Source organism: Budorcas taxicolor, chromosome 25 (genome assembly GCF_023091745.1).
Source record: "Budorcas taxicolor isolate Tak-1 chromosome 25, Takin1.1, whole genome shotgun sequence".
Taxonomy (NCBI): domain Eukaryota; kingdom Metazoa; phylum Chordata; class Mammalia; order Artiodactyla; family Bovidae; genus Budorcas; species Budorcas taxicolor.
In genome coordinates, this window is record NC_068934.1 from 36,484,442 (window position 1) to 36,503,674 (window position 19,233).

Below are 19,233 nucleotides of genomic sequence, written 5' to 3' on the forward strand. Positions count from 1 at the left end.
GAAAATTGGAAGTCACCAGAAAGTAGTTGTAAAAATCCAAAGGAGAGGGGCTAGCTGAGTGCCCTGAGATAGGAATGGGAGGAGCTGGAGGGGTGGGTGGACTTGAAGGGTGTCTTTCAGAGGAAGGGTGAACAGGATGTGCTGATGGGGTGGGTGGGGCAGGGGGTGAGGGGAAGAAAAGCACTGGATATGCCCTGGTTCTCATTGTGAGCAGCTAAGTGGGTGGCGGGGCCAAATAGTGCCGAGGTACAGCGTAGTCTTCACTTGTTCAGATGGAAACTGCCCTTGGACAGGAAGTGGTCGGCTATCAGATAGATGAGCCAGGTCTCCAGGCTATAGGTGCAAGACACAGATACGGGGGTCATGATCCATGGATGGTATTTACGTTGTGTCATTGGAGGAAACCAGAGTGAATTGCTAGAGGAGAGAGGGGTGCTTAGGAACGAGCCCTGGGGTCCCCTGTGTTGGGGTTCTGCAGTCTACAGAGGTGTACCCTCAGGTGAGAGGCCTGAATTGTGGACTGCTGAGACTCCATTAAGCAGAGCTCCCATCCACCTGGATTAGTCCCGTTCGGGCTGTCCTGTGCCAGGAGACAGTATCCTTCTGAAAACATGGCTCCTGGGCGCCTGTCTTTGTCAGATGAACTGCTTCAAGAACAGCGAGCCGACATGGACCAGTTCAGCTCCTCCTTCTCAGAAACCCCCGTGGACGTGCGGGTGAGCTCGGAAGAGAGCGACGAGATCCCGCCGTTCCACTCTCTCCATCCCTTCCCATCCGTGCCTGAGAACGAAGGTGCGTATGCGCAACAGGCCAGCCCGGCAGCGGGACCAAGGGTAGGGAGGGACACGGTTAGCAAATGGAAGTTAGATGAAGGGAGGGGTGGGGGTGTCAGGGGGCTGTGTTCCCTGTGCGGCTCGGGCAGGCCAGGGGATGGGGTCTGCCAGGCACCTTCCAAGTGGGGCGCCTTCAGAACCTCGGAAGTTTGTGGTGTTTCTCCCTTGTATAGACCAAAGCCTAAAGCCCTCTGTTTATCCTTGGCTATCAGCTGCATCCAGCGTGTGAGGCCTAGATGTGGAGGCCCCTTTGCAGCTTAAATAGCGCTCTGGTGTCCTGGGCTGTCCTTGCCTTTTCCTCACGGTCTTGGGAAGTAGGTGATGGGAGGCTCCCTGCTGTTTCCCGGGTCTGTACTGTGCTCTCAGAGCCATGAGTCTGTACCAGAAATAAACAGGCTGCTGGTCCCAGGCCCCGAGGCCAGGGTGTGCAGTCAGCTTCCATTTATTTGTCTGCTGCTGTCGCGGCTGATGGCCGTGATGATAAAAACAGTGGCCACCGCTGTCCAGGCCTCCACACACTCCAGCCTGTGTATGTGGATGCTTTCCTATATACTGTCTTCCCCAACATAACGCTCTCAGGAAGGGACTGGGAGTGTTCCTGTTTGGGTATCCAGGGTTTAAAGAGGGTCAGTGTCTGCCTGGGGTCACATAGCTTATAGGTGGGAAGGAAGGACTGGAGCCTGAGTTGAGGCAGCCCTGAGTCCTGGGCCCAGATCCCGTGATGCCGCCACAGAGGCCCAAGAAAGAGGGCATCCAGTTCGGCCTCCAGACCCCAACACAGGTGTCTTCCTTCTAAACCAACTGTCTCAGAGGTGCCGACTCAGAACCGCTCAGCCTCTGATAGTACAAGAGAATCCAAGGAAGGAGCTGGACAAAGAGGTGCCGCCTCCCTCCCCAGCCGTTCCCTCGCAGACCCCCACCCTTGCACCCTTGCAGGACTGTGAGGGTCCCTGCTTCATAGCTTGTTACTGGCGGGGGCATCTTAGATGTTTGTGAACTAGGACCTTGTCTCCTTGGAAAACCACGACGAGGAACAACTTGTGTTTCTGTTACTTTCTCAGGAAGATAACTTGGGGCTAAGCTAAATGATTTAGGAATCTCACAGAAGCCCTCCCGAGAGACCCAAGACCGCCTGCCTTTTTCCCCTCCCCTCCAGTCCTGCTGTAGCTCTCAGGATGCTGTTTGCTTATGGGGAGGTGCAGGCCCTTTTTGTAAGGAAGCATGATTTTCATTTGTGTTACAGAGCAGGTCTAAGGTAGGAATTTTGAAAGAAGGCATTTTTTTTCCTTAATCTCCTCTTGTGCTGTTTTGTTTTTGTTGCTTTCCTTTCTGCTAGACTCTCAGCCGGAGTTGTACCACCCAATGAAGAAAGGTTGGTTTGTCATAGATGTTCCCTCTAAGGAACATTCCCTTCATTTGCCCAGAAGTTTCATGCTCTGCTTCATCCCATCATTAACTTCTTCCACCTCGTCCCTTCAGATGTGGCTGTGAGGGGAGCCAGTGCCGCCATACCTCCGGCACCTGAGTACTGAGCAACCAAAGCAGATTCTTCATAAACCCTTTTAATCTGGGTGGACTTTGAAAGTATATCCAGTTTAAACGGGTTGGTTGCCAGTTGCTGGCATAAGTAAAAACACACTTGTGGCCAGGTGGAGAGTCATTTTATTTTCCCTCTCTTTCTCTGCCGCTCCCGCTTACATCTGTTCCCTTTCTTCTTAACTGTCCCTTGCTTTTTGTCCATGCCCAGGTGTGTCTGTTTGCAGCTGTCTCATGTCCCCTGAGATGTAGCGTCCCTTAGGACATAGTAGAAGCTGATGGATGGAACAGGTGGAGACAAGTGAACTCCTGATGTAATAAGTGTCCAGTTTTCAAAGTTGACCCGTTGCGTGCTTGCAACCTTGACCCTGTGTAACCCACTGCACACACTGGAGGCAGCGGTCTTAACTTTCTTTTCTAGATAAGGCAGTTGAAGAAGCCTCAACTTCCATGAGTTAAGTCATGAGCTTAAGAAGTAGAGCCGCCAGAATTTGAACCTGGCTTCCTCAGTCTTCCAAGCCCATGGTGCTTCTGTTTCCTAGAATGCAGTGTGGCTGCGGCATTTCTGGGTGGGTGGGTGGCCCAGCCTCCAGAGTCTCTGTGAACAAGGACACACAAACTGACTGCTGTGTGCTGTGCCCTGGCTGAAGGATTGGAGGTGTGGTGTATGTGTTGTTTTTCAGAATACAAGGGTGTGTGAGCTTGGTTTTATTCCCTTCGATATTCCTCTCCGTCACTGGAGGACATTCTTCTGAGCAGCGCATGTTTAGATGACGAATTTTCTAAAAGTCTAACTGGCTTTCACCTTTATGCTTCAGCTGTTATTCATTGGAATAGTTTAAACGTTAACTTTTGGTCTCTTAACGTCTCCTGATTATTCATTCTATCTAACCAAAGTGGTTTTGGTCGGCATTTAAGAAACACATGGGTTGTACCACCAAAAAAAGTGTTAGGACGGTCTGCACACTGGCAGTAGGGCTTTGAGTCCATTGGTTCAGTGCCACGCTTTTCAAATAGGATCCTGCCCTTAGGACCTTTGAAATTCTGACAAGAGAGAGAGGGATGGGAGGAGCAGTTTGAATTGATTGGGCTTGGTCATGAGCATCTGTACGCTGAAATACAGCCTTACTATTCCATTGACGTTCTGAGGCTACAGAAGCCAGCCCTGCTTTAACTCGCCCTCGAATCACGTTGTGAGGCTCTTTTAAAATGAAAGCTTTGGGGGGAAAAGCTGCCTGGTTTCTGGCTGCACTCTAATGAGTGAAGTGTCAGCTGGCCGGGGGTTCAAAAGCTGCAGTGTAGTGACTGGAGGCTCTGAGTCCAGCCCAAGTCTGGCTGTGAGCTGGAGAGCTTTGCTGCGGCCAGGCCTCTAGCAGCCCATGGACAGCAGAGCTTTGTGGATACCCATATTGGCATCTGACTCACCTGCCATGGTGGCCTTAGAATGCCAAGTGTGTTGCCAGGTTGACCTATTTGTAAAAGGTTCAGGTCACAGGCATCTATATAGCACTGTGTTTGTTATTATTAACAAGACCCTCAGTGCTGGAAGTCACATGCTTCGGAGCGAAAACTAGAAGATTGCATCTCACTCTTCCTCTCGCTGTCGTTCGGAGTGCCACGCGCAGGCGACGCTGGCTCAGGCGATGTCTGACCTTGACAAGAGGACAGTTGACATTCTTGCTCTGTTTCTGGAGAGGTGCTGTCCAGCCTGGTGTTAGAATTATCCCTGTGTAGGGAATGCCTCCTTCCTGTTCAGGGTGTGATGGTCTGATCCATGCCTGGGAGGGTTACAGCGTAGTGAGAGACAGAACAAGGCCAGTCATCACACACAGTGACTTTTAAGTACCATGACCTGGGAATGTCTCCCCTAAAGATCTGCAGCTTGAAGGACAGATGGGCAGGTACAAGGGAAGGGAGGGCATTTCAGCAGAAAGATGGTGCTCGAGGTAGGCGTGCAGGGGTGACAGTTCTTCCATTCGGAGCCCCGATGGCGAAGGAGCAAGTGGGGGTAGTAGGTGCTTGGTGATATCACAGAGGGGTCGATGGTTTTTCGGTGCTGGAAGGCCTTTAGACCCAGTTTGTATTTGTAGTTCAAGCCGCATTCTCTCCTGAAGGCTTACACAGTGAGCACCGCATCCTCTTCCTGTCCCATGACACCCATCGGTCCTGTGTCCCTCATCCCTGTGGAGTATGGCGCATCCTCCAGGATGGGAGGAAGTAGCACATCGAGAGCCGGGGGTGGGGGCATGCCCTGGGGGCTCCTCACCCTCAGGAGGGAGTCTGCCACTTCTGTGAGGCGGGCATGAGCTCAGCCCACCTTGGGAGACAGCTGCGCTCTCTGCACGCAGGATCTGCATTGGGAGAGCAGGACGGAGGACTGATCGGGGCCGAGGAGAAAGTGATCAACAGCAAGAAGAAAGTGGATGAAAACATGGTGAGCCGCTTCTCCCTCCTCCGTCTCCAAGTTAACTTTGAGAATGATCGGACGCTCCCTCACTGGACCCCGACATGTCCATGCCCACAGGGGAGCACAGGGTGGGCTCCCACTGCCCCCGCAGTTGGGCTCTGTTCTTCGGCATCTGAGTATGAGACGGAGCAATTCTTTTAGCAGTAGCTCATCTCTTGCTATACAGTGGAAAATAATATTTGCAGCTAAGTGAGTGAGTGAAGTCACTCAGTCATGTCCGACCCTTTGCGACCCCGTGGACTGTAGCCCACCAGGCTCCTCTGTCCATGGGATTCTCCAGGCAAGGATACTGGAGTGGGTTGCCATTTCCTTCTCCAGGGGATATTCCCGACCCAGGGATCGAACCCAGGTCTCCTGCATTGCAGGCAGACGCTTTAACCTCTGAGCCACCAGGGATGCAACTAAGGGTATGAACAAATGTGAAAGGTTGTTTCTAATGAGTAGATTTAATAACTTGAAGTGGAATAGAGTCACATTTGGTTCTTAAGCTGCCTGAGGTTTATACCTCCTGCTAATTATTTTTCTAGCATGTTTATCACTTAATGTTCCTAGATTATCCTTAACTGAGTTTGGTATTTAAACATGGCTACTGGATAATCTGTCCTGAAATATCTCTCACTTAAAGGAAAAGGCAGGTGACAGCCCTTAAAAGGCCAACTGCTGTACAGGAATTTTGCACGCACACCTGCCCCTTTGTTAAGGGGTTTGGTGAGTGGACCTAGGTGAACGTGGCAGAACTGATGGGTTACTGGGTGTCCATCCAGTGTCTGTTTCCCTCCACCAAATGGTATGTGGAGCAGCAAAGTAGTTATCTATGTGCTTAACTTTGCCTCCAACTCATTTGGTGACATTTTCCCACTGTTCCAGGTCATTGATGAGACCCTGGACGTGAAGGAAATGATTTTCAACTCTGAGAGAGTTGGAGGCCTCGAGGAAGAACCGGTATGTGTTTTGCTCCAAAGCCTGATGGCAGGTCTCAGGTCAGCCTTGGCTGTTTTCTCTCCCGCCCTCTCAGTTCAGGGGGAAGATGGAGCAGCACCTGCTATCTAGTTATCAAGGTCCCTCATCCCCTATTTTCCTGTGCTTTCAGATAGGAAAGATTAGCATCCCCATGAAGGGAAAGGAAGGGTTTCCCTGATAGCTCAGTTGGTAAAGAATCCACTTGCAATGCAGGAGACCCCGGTTCAGTTCCTGGGTCAGGAAGATCTGCTGGAGAAGGGATAGGCTACCCACTCCAATATTCTTGAGCTTCTCTTGTTGCTCAGCTGGTAAAGAATCAGCCTGCAAAGCGGGAGACCTGGGTTTGTCCCTGGAGGGAAAGGATGGGGGCCCTCCCCACCTGGATAACCACTTGGGCAGCAGGGTCATGGGGCCCCCACGGGCTTGTCGTCTCTCACACCCTGTGGCCTGTCTGTTCTGTTGCTTCAGGAGTCTGTAGGGCCACTGCGGGAAGACTTCAGCCTGAGCAGCAGCGCCCTCATCGGCCTGCTGGTCGTCGCGGTGGCCATTGCCACCATCATCGTCATCAGCCTAGTGATGCTGAGGAGGAGGCAGTATGGCAGCATCAGCCATGGCATCGTGGAGGTGAGCCGTCAACGAGCTGGACAGGACCCGAGCATCAGCTTAATCGCTGTGTTATTGGCTCCCGTCTTGGAAGTCAGCCCCCGCTGAATTAAGCTAATCCAGTCACAAGGGCTGCCACCAACATTTAACATTAATTTGGGCTTTGACTGTGAATGTGAGGAAGTCGTAAGAGCATTTTATGCTGAGAAAATGGTTTTCTCAAATTGTTTCCTTAGTGTTTCCCTTTTTTTTTCAGGTGTGTTAGATGTTTGAGAATGAAGGACTGCTAATACTGTTTGTTTTTTTTTAACTTTTTAATATCTATTAATAGTTTGGTTCTTTTGACTTGTTTTCTAAGGAGCAAACCGGGTAGGTATACAACAGATCAGGTAACAATGGCTACGTGAGTGAACTGAGTCTTAAAAATATGAAAGAGGAATAGCACTCTTATTTTTCAATAGGGGGAAAAAAGCAGCAGAAAATTCAGAAAGAGCCAGACCAGAGTGTTTTCTGACCCATCTTTTGCTCATTTGTATTCAGAAATGTTTACTTCGCACTAGTTTTTAGTGGGCGGTGGGAATGCCCACGGTGTCTTGATTCCAGAAAATGAAAATGGTAAGGAATAGAATGTGCTTGGGAAAATTAGTCCAAATGCACTTAGTTATCTGGTTTCACCTCCTCCTGGACACTGATCAGGTGGTAGGATTCCGGAGCTGGAGGAGACCTGAGGCCATCCGGTCTTGCTGCTGGCCTGGCTCGCCCTGGCCCAGGCCGCCCCTCGTAGACATGACAGAGCAGAGACTTGCTATAGATTCAGCTCACCGTTCCCTCCAACATGGACTCTAGGTTTCAGGAGGCTGGCCTCTCTGACCCTCTTTTCTTTTATTATTATTATTTTTTATAAAATTTTTTGGGGAGGGAGGTGGGAGGGAATTTCAGGATTGGGAACTCATGTACACCCATGGTGGATTCATGTTGATGTATGGCAAAACCAATACAGTATTGTAAAGTAGAAAAAACAAATAAATAAATAAATAGAAAAAAAAACATTTAAATGTACAAAAAGTTCCAGGACAGTACTTCATCCTACCTAGAGGTGTAGCAGCCGCTACGGCAGGGAACGTGGATGTCTGCACAGGAATGGAACTAAAGGTCATCACCACCTTGGACACAAGGAACAGCTTACTGTTTGCCAGATTCCTTAATTCCACCTGTGGTCAGGGGTCCTTTCCCCATGCCCTTCCCTTTTAGCCCTTCGAATGTCTTCTGCTCCTTCTTCTGTTTATGCTTGAATGCCTTACCCTTCTCGTCCATCTCCTTGGCTTGCTTCATGGTCGGCTTCAGGGGCTTCTTGCCACCTTCGCAGCCCGACATGGTGCCTGCCGCCCCTTCCCCAGACCCTGCCACTGGAAACGGAACTCTCCGTCCCAGCTCCTGCGTCGATACCTCCCCTGGTTTTCTTTTTTTATTTCTTTAGCTTCGTCGGATCTTAGTTGCAAAACCTGGGGTCTTCACTGGGGCGTGCGGGATCTGTCGTTGCAACATAAGGGCTCTCACTGGGGCGCGAGGGCTCAGTAGTTGCATCCCGTGGGCGTCATTGCTGCACGGCATGTGGGATCTTAATTCCCCAACCAGGGATCAAACCTGTATCCCCGTGTTGCAAGGCGGATTCTTAACCGCTGGACCACCAGGGAGGCCCCCTGACCCTCTTCTCTTCTTTCTTCTCCTCCTGGGTCCTCACCGCCTGCTCTTGGCTGGCCCGCCCCCGTGGTCCCCGGGGATCGCACAGTTCATGTCTTCTGGCATATTCTCCTACGTTCACACAGTGATCGCTGTCTTTGTTCCTCCAGGTTGACCCGATGCTCACCCCAGAAGAGCGCCACCTGAGCAAGATGCAGAACCATGGCTACGAAAACCCAACCTACAAATACCTGGAGCAGATGCAGATTTAAGCGGGGGACGCGCAGCGCCAGTGGAGGGAGGTCGGGCGGGCAGCAGACGTCCAGAGGTCTGGATGGGCGATGGACCGACAGTGACTTCCAGAGGAGTTCCTCGACACGCAGATCTCCTGGAGCATTAAGACTATAAAGTACTACTGTAGAGTCGCAATTTCCATTCTTTTAAATGGGCAAAAAAATGTTAATATAACAATATAGGATATATAAACCTTAAATGAACAAATGATCTATTGCAGATATTTGACGGATGTAGTTTTCTTTTTTAAATTAATCAGGAATCTCACTTCTATTGTATTGTCTCACACATGTTCTCTATTGAAATGGAAAATGTTGATTGTCAACGATAGACTGAACATGCTACATGCGGGCTGTTTGTTCCAGCTGCACTGTGTAAACCAACTCTTTAAGGCTCACTGTCCTGGTTTTTATTTAAAAAAAAAAAAAAAGGAAGAAGAGGAGGCAGTATTACCTTTAAATGGGCTTTCAGAAAGTTGCTGAGAAAGCCGAATCAGGAGCTGTAATTGTTGGTTCTTAAAGTACATCACCATCCCCTCTGAAAATGCCTTTGAAGGACCCTTTCTCGGAGATCTGGTGCTCCCGCCGCTGGGTACCAGGGTGTCTTCACACAAGTCCTGTCACCAGAGAGGTGCTCAGAGCAAGCATTTGCGCTTCAGCATCTCTCAGTGAGCCTATGTGTGCAGAGCAGGCCCACTGCTGCGCTCCTTCTCAATCCAGTTCTTCCACAGAAATTAGCCTGTCGTTGGTACCTGGCGACCTTCCTCTGTCTCCTGTTGACTCACCGTAGCTTCTGACCACGCACGTCCTTCCCAAGTGATGTCTAGATGTGCAGTTTTCCTCTTTGGGTAATTCCTGGCCCTCCTCCCTGGCCAAGGCACTGGTCCGCACCATCCACTGGGAGAAGACGGCAGGAGGAGACAGCCAGCAGCCCGGGGAGAACCAGGGAGGTGTGCTTTTCTGTGGAAGGTGGATGTTTCAAGCTGTACACGAAATGACCTGTAGACCCCATGGAAGCTCCGAAAGTTTTGTTTCGTTCACATGAGTCTCTGTGATGCTTGTGTAGTTGATGTTGCTGCTCACAGCTGCTTCTTTTCCTTTTTTTTTTTTTTTTTAATTCAGAAGGTTCTGGTAACCTGTGGTGTATCTTTTTTTCTATTTCCCTGTGATGTTTTTTTTCTTCTTCCTCCCCTTTACCCATCCATGTCTCTTCCCACTATGCACAGATAAGCTTCACCTAAAAACTCCTTAATCTGATCTGTGGAGAATGTACAGAGTTTAAACACATCAATAAATACTTTAACTTCCACCAGGACTCTGTGTGTCATTGGCCTGGCGTTACTCGTGGTGACGGCTTCAACCCTCCACCCCGGAGAGTGGGTGGCTTCCTTTTCTGGAGGGTCACTGACCACTCGGCAGAGGCAGGAATTGGTCCAGCAGGCTGGACTCCTGAGCTTGAATTGCATTTTTCATTTTAAAAAGAGGAAAAGTTCCTTCAACCTCAAAGCTTACGACATTTTTGATCTCAGAGAAATAGTCTTTCATTTCTGTAATGATTTCCTCCACTGTATTTTATGTTTTCTAAAACTGTTAACTGGTTAAACCTCTAATTGCTCCTTTTTCTTTACAGTCTGTAATCTGGGTGATTCCTTTGCGTATCTTCACCTTTCTAGTGAGTTTTGTAATTATGTTTTTAAATTCGTAAGAACTTGCGTCATTGCTCTGTCTCCCTTTCTTCCTTGCTGCGCTACATGAGGGATGTTTGATCCCTGGTGGCATGTGGGATCTTAGTCTCCCTGTCAGGGGTCAGAACCTGTGCCCCTTGCAGTGTCTCAACCACCAGACCACCTGCGAATTCCCTGCTGGCTTTATCTTAATAGTTCTTATAACGTATCTTCTTTTTATGAGGACAAATCCATCTGAGTTTGTGCAGTAGGATTTTTAAAGTATTTTTCCTTCTCTAACTTGCCTGTTTCCATTTTTATTATTATTTTTTGTTTGTTTTTTAATTTTTACAGTGTTGTTTCGGTTTCGGCCATATTACAGTGCGAATCAGCCGTTAATTACACACGTACTCCCTCCCTCTTGAGGCTTCCTGCCTTCCCCCCATCCCACCCCTCTAGATCATCACAGGGCGGCAGGCTGGGCTCCAGTGTTACATAGCAACTTCCCCCCAGCTGTCTGTCTGACACATGATAGTGTATGTTGATGGTACTTTCTTCATTCACTCCCGCACTGCGTCCGCAAGTCCATCCTCTGCATCTGTGCCTCCATTCCTTGCCTGCCAAAGGTTCATCAGTACCACTTATCTAGATTCCATACATATGCGTTAATATACCGTGTTTATCTGACTTACTTCGCTCTGTAACAGGCTCGAGGTTCATCTGCCTCACTAGAACCAAGACTCAAATTCATTCTGTTTTTTATGTCAGAGTAATACTCCGTTGTGTATATGTACCCCAATTTCTTTATCAATTCGTCAGTGAACATCTAGCTTGCTTCCCTCTGGCTATTGTAAATGGTGCTGCAATGAGTGTGGGGATATGTATCTTTTAAAATTGTGGTGTTCTCAGGGTATGTACCCAGTAGTGGGGTTTCTGGGTCATATGGTAGATTTATTCCCAGTGTTTTAAGGGATCTCATACTGTCCTGCATATGCCTATTTCCTCTTGACTGCCTTTGAAGGTGAAAGTGTTAGTCGCTCAGTCATGTCCAACTCTTTGTGGCCCCATGGACTGTAGCCCACCAGACTTCTCTGTCCATGGAATTCTCCAGGCAAGAATACTGGGGTGGGTTGCCGTTCCTTTCTTCAGGGGATCTTCCCTAATCCTGGCATGGAACCCAGGTCTCCCGTATTGCAGGTAGATTCTTTACCATCTGAATTCCCATAAATGTGTAGTGATCATTCATTTGATCAAACATGAGAACTACATGATTAGCTAAAAGAAATAAATAAGAAAGTGAAGGGTTTGGTGCAACAATATACAATTATTCATTAACATGAGACTTTTCTCGATCCTGGTGACAGTGAGTAGAGCTTGGGGCTGAATTTTTAGGAAAATTTTTCAGCCTTCATTTCTGAGTTTCTTAAATAACCTGCCACTAGCTGGCACTGTTTTCTCATTGAAGGAGATTTGTTTACTCAACACCTGCTTTCAGTGTGTTGTGCCCCGGGGTGATTTTCACCGTGATGGAAGTCTTTCTACTTGTGAGTAACTTAAGGGGCTGATCTCAGCAGTCCTCACCCTAGTGGAGTGTGATGCAGCTTACATATATGGTGCTGTCGCGATCCCACTGCGTGTCCATGTGTGCACAGGCATGGTGTATGCATGTTCTTTAGATACTGGAATTGGGGGCGTGCGTTTTATGAGCCTCGGGCCAGGAAATGCCTTGGGGCAAACCAGTTGAACCGGCTGGTTCTTTGTTGCCATCAGCAGCTCCCCATCTGCCCCTCCCTCCTGCACTGACCTCACAACTCGCTGCCAGGAAGTTGGGAAAATAGAAACTTCATTTCTTTGAAGCCAGTGTCTCCGAGTTCTGAAGGGTGTCTTCAGTTGGCCCTCTGCAATACCAGTGGGGACGTGTGGGTCTGCATTCATTAGGATTCCCTCCCAAATCTAACAGACCAGCTTTGCTTGGGTCAGCGCCTGCCATCTGCCAGCTGCTTTGAATGTGTTGCTTCTTTTTATTGTCTGGACTTCACAGGGGGCTATTGTCTTACACAGAGAGGTGAGGAATGACACCCCCTGCCCAGGGGATGTCGCTCCTGGGAAACGGGGGCCGGAGTCACCCCACATGCAGCGCTTGTCAGCCAGGGCTCGTCCAGCTCACCAGCTCTTAGCCCCAGGGTCCATCACCCACGCCCCTGTTGACAGTGCGACTCAGAGACACGCGGCGGGGGGCGCTGGTGAAACAGCAGTGGGTTCTGAACCCCCGAGGGCGTCGGTGCAGAGGGAGCCGAGGGTGGATCTGAATGTCCTGGCAACGAGGCTCCCGTGTCCCCCTCACCCTGGAATGATGGAGAACTCTAGATGTGTAGAAGCTCTGTGGAGATTTAAGGTTTTTAATTTTGAAAGGAAATGTGGATGTTCCTGGTGGTCCAGTGCTCCCAATGCTGGGCCTGGGTTCAATCCCCGGTCAGGAAACCAGATCCCACCTGGTGTGACTAAGACCTGGTGCAGTGGAATAAGTAAGTAAATTAAAAAAAAAAAAAAGGAAGCATATGTAAGGCAGCCGTATCTAAGCCAGCTCCACTCCGCTCCCTGGCGGCACCTTCCCCGACGCCGTCCTAGGAGAAACTCGCTCTTCTCCCGGTTTCTGCAGGTGACTCAGCCTTGCCTCTGGGGAATGGGGCCCCATCTCCTCCTGGTGGCCTCCGGCGCCTGAAGCTCCCGGTCCTCCTACCTCCCGTGTCTGCTCTCAGTGACAATCGGAACCTGGCAGTCAGGTCTGAGCCAGCCCAGGTGTCCCAGTAACTCTGGTATCAGTTGCTGCGACGCTGATTTCTCTGACATGAGAGAGGTTGGGACGTGATGAGTTGCTCAAATTTGGGGAGGCCCCTGGCTCCCCTCCAAAGGAACATACGGCCTTACATGACTGTTAGAAGTGGACACTTGAGAGAAGGAACCAGAAGGCCCCGTGGCTTCCCCGTCCCACCCTCGTTTCACAGCTAACACATGGCCACCAGCTCACACGCTCCTGCACAGAGCCAAAGTCTGTGGGGTATGCAGTAATTTTCTGGGACAAAGGGTGAAGTGGTCCTTGTAAAACAGGACCCGCTGGCGCCCTGCCCTCTTAGCTGCAGTGAACAAGGGGAAATGGTGTCTCTCCTGACCTCTGGGCACTGGGTCCAGCAGACCTTTACAAAGAGCACAGCTGTGCCTTCCTGAGGGGCGTGGTCCAGGTATCCAGAGGAGGGGACAGGACTTGACCAAACAGAAAGCATTTTTCTAGCATCCTTGAAATGGATGGAGCTTGGCTTCTTGATCAATCTCCAGAAGTTCTCGGCCGACTTAACCCAGGTCTGACTGAACTGAAGGCAGTGGCTCTTTCTTTACAGCAGCAATCTCCATCAATAAAACCTTTTTGTAATGGTATTTCTATTTTTACTATTTTGAGGAATGTCCATACAGTATTCCATAGTGGTTGCACCACCACTATTTACCTTCCCACCAACAGTGCACAAAGGTTCCTTGTTCCTTACCAGCACTCCAAAACCTTTAAAATTTGTGTCTTAGATAGTCATTTAAAAAGTATATATATGCACTTATAAATGGAAATTTGGAAAGCGTAAAAAAGATGAAATTTCCCCACAAAATTTTATTTACTAAAGGAATAAAGCCTTTCGGGTCTAGTGAAATGTTACTAGTTTCAGTGGAAGCAAAGTGATTGTTTTCATTCTTTTTCCACCTAACGTCCATAGATGATTCACATTTCTTTAGTTTTTACCCAATGTCCTTTCTCTGTCCCAAGATATCACATTTTTAGATGTGTCTTGTTAGGGAAATCAAAATGGAGGAAGTCTTGTTCAGGCTTCAGAGGCAGGAGAGCAGGCCTCCAACTTTGCTTCCGACTCTGCTCAGATTCTGTACCTACCTGCTCACTTGCAAGCGCAGCAATCAGGCAGCCCTTTAGATAAGAAAGGGGGTGGGTCTTGGGATTCTTGAGCCCCTGGAGTTCTCGCCAATCCCCCAAGGTCTAAGAATTCTTGTGACTCACAAAAATTGTGAAACAGCTTTGTAAAGCTGCATTTTTTTGTACACCATCTGATGCTGATATCAGTTTTCAGCCTGGGATTATAAACAGGGGCCCCCCAAACTGCAATTTGAAGTCTCACCGAAGGGTGAAAGCACTGCCCAGGGGGCTTTCCCAAATGGGACTCCAGATTGCTGTTAACAAGGTACTTCCCATTGCTGCTTAATTCTGGATCTTGGTCAGCCCAATTTGGTGATGTGTATGCTGTTACTTTTCTCTATTCTTTCTTTTCTTTTAATGACTATATTGAAATGAGGTCCAATAATCTTCCATAAAAAATTGTTTATATGTGCCACAAGTGGTTTGATTTGTTAATGAATCCTTCGAACCTAAAACAAAAGTAAAACCTTCAGGAAAACATGTCTATTTAAGCTCCTCTTGACTGTAGAGATTTTCTCACACTTTCCTCTTTTTGGATGGCTTTGAGGAGTACAGGTCAGCATACTGTCGATACTCTTCTACCAAGATTGGTTACACCTTTTTTTATCATGATAAGACCCTAGGGTTGTGTGTTACTGGGGAGGAAGACCACAGCCAAATGCCATGCTTGTCAAGGGTATGAGCTATCCCCATGATCGCCACTGTCTGTCTTGGCCTTAATAACTCGCCTGTAGGTACACTTGTTGGTTTGTCCCGTGGAGTCGCTCTCCTCTCCCCTCCCTGCAAGGACATAGTTATGTGCTTAAGAAGTAGGGCATTATGCTGGGCCACACCTTCTTATTTTCAAGTCATGTCCTAACACTTTGCAACAGAGCAATTAGAAAGTCTAGTTCTAAAGTCTGCTTGTTTCATTATTGTATCTCATGGCTATCAAGGCTGAAAGAGTTCTTGAGTGTGGTGATGGTTTCAGGGTTGTGTAAGCCTGACATGTATCAGACTTATCAGAGTGTACATTTCTAATATGTTCAGTTTATTATGTCAATTATACCTCAATAAAGTGTTTTGTTTTGTTGGTTTTTTTAAGCTGAAAGAGAGACCTTGCCGAAACAGGCTGGGATGGGAGAAATTATCTTTGGCCATGCCTGTTAACAGCACAATACTTAATTTCCAATCCTATCTACCGATTCCACTCCCGAGTTTAAGTATACAAATGCGTCTTTCAGGTGAGACACCACTTTTGATAGCAGAATTATATACTAGGGGAAAACTTTCCAGATGCTGGTTTTCAAATTTCTCCACAGCATAGTTCTCTTTAGAGAAAGCAAATTGGAACAGGCGTTTTTTTAGCTTAAAAAGCAAACAAGAAGGCTTTGCTGGTGGCTCAGTGGTAAAGAATCTGCTTTCCAATGCGGGAGACGCCAGTTTGATCCGTGGTCTGGGAAGATCTCACATGCAGCGAGCAGCAGAGCCCACACACCGCAACCAACGAGCCTGCGCTCTAGAGCCCGGGAGCCACCACCCACTGAAGCCCATGCGCGCAGGGCTGTGCTCAGCGACAAGAGAGGCCGCTGCAGTGAGCAGCCCACACACCTCAACTAGAGAGCAGCCTCCGCTAGCCGCAACCAGAGGAAAGCCAGCATAGCCAGGAGCACCCAACACAGCCAAAAACAGATCAATTAAATCAAATGAAAACCAGAAAACAGTTTAGCATCATTAAATACAACTCTAAATACTTTGTCACAGAATGAATCTCTGAGGTACAGAATGTTTTCTTGGGTACTTCCTGCCTTATTAAAAAATATGGTGAAGATTTATATTTAAATGTTCTTGATTCTAACCAGAATAACTCTGTTGGTTGGAGACATTTGGTAGCATTGCACTTAGTGATTTCTAGCACCAAACTTTATCTGGGGATACTTCATTTCCCTAAAGGAAATCAGTCCTAAAGGAAATCAGTCCTGAATATTCATTGGAAGGACTGATACTGAAGCTGAAATTCCAATACTTTGGCCATGTGATGCGAGGAACTGACTCACTGGGAAAGACCCTGATAAATGGGAAAGATTGAAGACAGGAGGAGAAGGGGACAACAGAGGATGAGAGGGTTGGATGGCATCACGGACTCGATGGACATGAGTTTGAGTAAGCTCCGGGAGTTGGTGACGGACAGGGAAGCCTGGCGTGCTGCAGTCCATGGGGTCGCAAGGAGTTGGACACAACTGAGCGACTGAACGGACTGACTTCATTTCCCAGTCAAAGCATTACGTTTCCCAGATTTTGCATACTACATTCTTTCCCATAAAATACAAATAAAATTGAAGAGGTAGCTATCATGTTACAAGTGGGAATTCTGAAGCCAAACCTCCTGATGCTTTTTCTAATTTGGCCACCTACTGACCGGTGACCTTGAGGATGCTGCATAACTGCTCTGTGTCTTAGTTTCTCCATCTGAAGAAATGGGGTGGAGGCAGCACTAGCCTGTTGGGTTAGGAGTGAGTGACCACAGGGAAAGATGCTAAAGCTACACCAATGCCCAGTACAGATGAGCTCAGTGAATGTGAGTTAGTGTTATTTGTTGAAAACATCTTTTCCCAGAACACAGGGATTGATTGAAAAAAAAAAAAAGGAGTTGTGTACTTCCTGATTAAAACAATTGGCAAATACTATATGGCTCATGTCTCAAAGAGTCAGACACGACTGAGCGACTGAACTGAACTGAATGTGGCTTAGTGGTAAAGAATCTGCCTGCAACTTAGGAGTGTTAGTCGTTCAGCCGTGTCCGACTCTTTGCAACCCCATGGACTATACCCTGCAGCCTCCTTTGTCCATGAGATTCTCCAGACAAGAACACTCGAGTGGGTTGCTGTGCCTTCCTCCAGGAAACCTTCCCAACCCAGGGATCAAACCCAGGTCTCCTGCCGTCTGAGCAATACAGGAGTCACAGGTTCAATCCCTGGGTCAGGAAGAGCCTCTGGAGAAGGAAATGACAACCAACTCCAGTATTCTGGACTGAGAAATCCCATGGACAGAGGAGCCTGGTGACCTATAGTCCATGGGGTCACACAAGAGTTGGACACGACTTAAGTGCCTAAACAACAACATACCATAAATTGGGTTGTACTTCTTCCAAACATAGTCTAACATGGCTTTCTGCTTGTTTCTTCAAATCCACCTTCCTCCAACAGCACTTGCTGACAGGACCGTGGATTATACTGCCACCATGTCACTTCCGTGTTTTATTTCAGCCTTTTTATTACTGCAGCAGGACAAAATGATTCTATACTGGTTTATGGCTTCCTGTCTTTGCCATTTAATTAAGAACTCAAGGTGTGTATTTATCATTCCTTAATGAAATTTTGTAAATTACGTAATTGAATATTGCATGACTTTAAGCATTGAAAAAATGGTAGTGGCTTGTCTTCATGTTCTGGATATTAAATTTTTAAATGACATTAATCATGCTGGTCTTGAAATATTCGTCAGTGCCACCTGACTCAACATACACTTAGAATGAGGAACGTCATTGTTAAATGTATGTTGTAAGTGGACATTATTAATGTGCAAAGTAAATCCACAGTCTTGATAATTTAGAACATTTTGGCACTTCCCAGTGGTTAGGACTCCTCGCTTTCACTGCTGATGGCCTGGGTTCAATCCCTGGTCGGGGAACAAGGATTCTGAATGCCACCTGACCAAAAAAAAAAAATTTTACCAACTTCTTATCAGATGATAATATTTGTAACCTGATAGTGTGGCCAGTGAAGGGTTTATACTAGGAGTAGAAACATCAATCGTATCATTTTTTTGTTCTTTGCAGTGAAGATAATATGCAGCAAGAATCTTGTAAAGCCACGTGCACATTTATTTATATTTATTTACATTATTTGCTTAAAACAGAGAGTTCCTTTAACCTAGTGAATGAGCCCTGGACTCAGAATGCAAGCAAATGCATTGGGTACTTTGATTAGGAAAAAAACAACCAAACCAATGTAGGCCTCATGCAGCACCACGGGTCAGGGGGCAGCCACAAATATCAGGTAAAGGAAAGGATGAACCTTGACATGTTGACCATGTGGACAAGGCAGAAATTCACAGTGGTGCTCACCAGAGTAGCAGGTATTAAACACGCGTCTAGGGAGGCTCCGAGACTGCCAGCTCAGAGTGCCTGCATCCGCCCCATCCGGGGACACCACAGGGTGTTTTTGGAGCAGCTCTTCTATGTTGGTAGAATTTCTGTATTACACATCCTGTCTACCCAAAGCAGGAACAGAACTCGACTTATCAGCTAGCTTGGGGAGGGCACAGGTGTCACTTGCCAGAGAGGCACTTACAGGAGGCTTACTCAAGAGGGAACAAGGAGAGCCCAGAGACCACTCTCTGGTTACACTGACCACAGAACACGCAGCTTCCGGGCAGCAGGGCGGCATGACGGGCCTCCATGGTTAGTGGGGCAAGCCGTCTCCCGAGGTCGGGGGCAGTGGGGCTCCCCAGGCTCCCCTGTGGTGTGTCCGGCCACGTTTCTGGCTGTGTCTCCTCCCTTCTTGCCTCTCTTACCTGCCCAGAGATTCTATGAGCCTCCTAAGAATCTTTCAGATAACTCTCTCTCTTCTTTTTTGCTCAAATTAGCTAGAGCATTCTGTTGCTCGTGAGCTGGCAAGTTGACAAAAACTGCATTAAGGGCAAACTCACTGAACTCTAGTGAGAAAATGGTACCTTGTTGCCTTCCCTAAACAAAGCAGATAGTGCAGGACTTCCCTGGTGGCCCAGCAGTAAAGAATCTGCCTGCTAATGCAGGGACAGGGGTTCGATTCCTGGTCTGGGAAGATCCCACATGCCACAGAGCGACTAAGCCTGTGCTCCACGACTACCGAAGCCCGAGCATCGAGAGCCCATGCTCTGCGGCAAGAGAAGCCACTGCAATGAGAAGCCCCTGGAGCACAATGAGAGAGTAGCCCCCGCTCTCTGCAACTAGAGAAAGCCTGCCCACAGCAGTGAAGACCCAGTATAGCCATCGATAAACAAATAAATCTTTTTCAAAAAGAAAATAAAGGAGATATCACAAAAAACAAAAGCAAAAAGTAATATGAGAAGGACTCTGAGTGTAGGAAAAAGGAAAATACAGACATAAGGTGCTATAGTCAATACTACACTGGTCCTAAATTTGAATCAGAAATATCAATGTGAATTTGTTGGGTGTTTTATCTCTTTTAAAAACTTCCTAGCTTTG

The 19,233-nt window shown here is 47.9% G+C and overlaps 1 protein-coding gene across 6 annotated transcripts in view; it reads left to right on the top strand.

Moving 5' to 3' along the window:
* Positions 1-9,681, top strand: part of APLP2 (amyloid beta precursor like protein 2) — a 62,524-nt gene extending 52,843 nt beyond the window's left edge. For 2 of the 6 annotated variants that reach the window (XM_052662072.1, XM_052662077.1), the window contains 6 exons: positions 640-792; positions 2,170-2,205; positions 4,718-4,803; positions 5,704-5,778; positions 6,265-6,420; positions 8,250-9,681. In XM_052662072.1, the coding sequence (XP_052518032.1) occupies positions 640-792; positions 2,170-2,205; positions 4,718-4,803; positions 5,704-5,778; positions 6,265-6,420; positions 8,250-8,351 (608 nt within the window). In that variant the 3' untranslated portion in view covers positions 8,352-9,681. The remainder of the gene's footprint in view (positions 1-639; positions 793-2,169; positions 2,206-4,717; positions 4,804-5,703; positions 5,779-6,264; positions 6,421-8,249) is intronic. The other 4 variants (XM_052662073.1, XM_052662078.1, XM_052662075.1 and 1 more) reach the window with 3 other exon arrangements.
* The last annotated feature ends 9,552 nt before the right edge of the window (positions 9,682-19,233 follow it).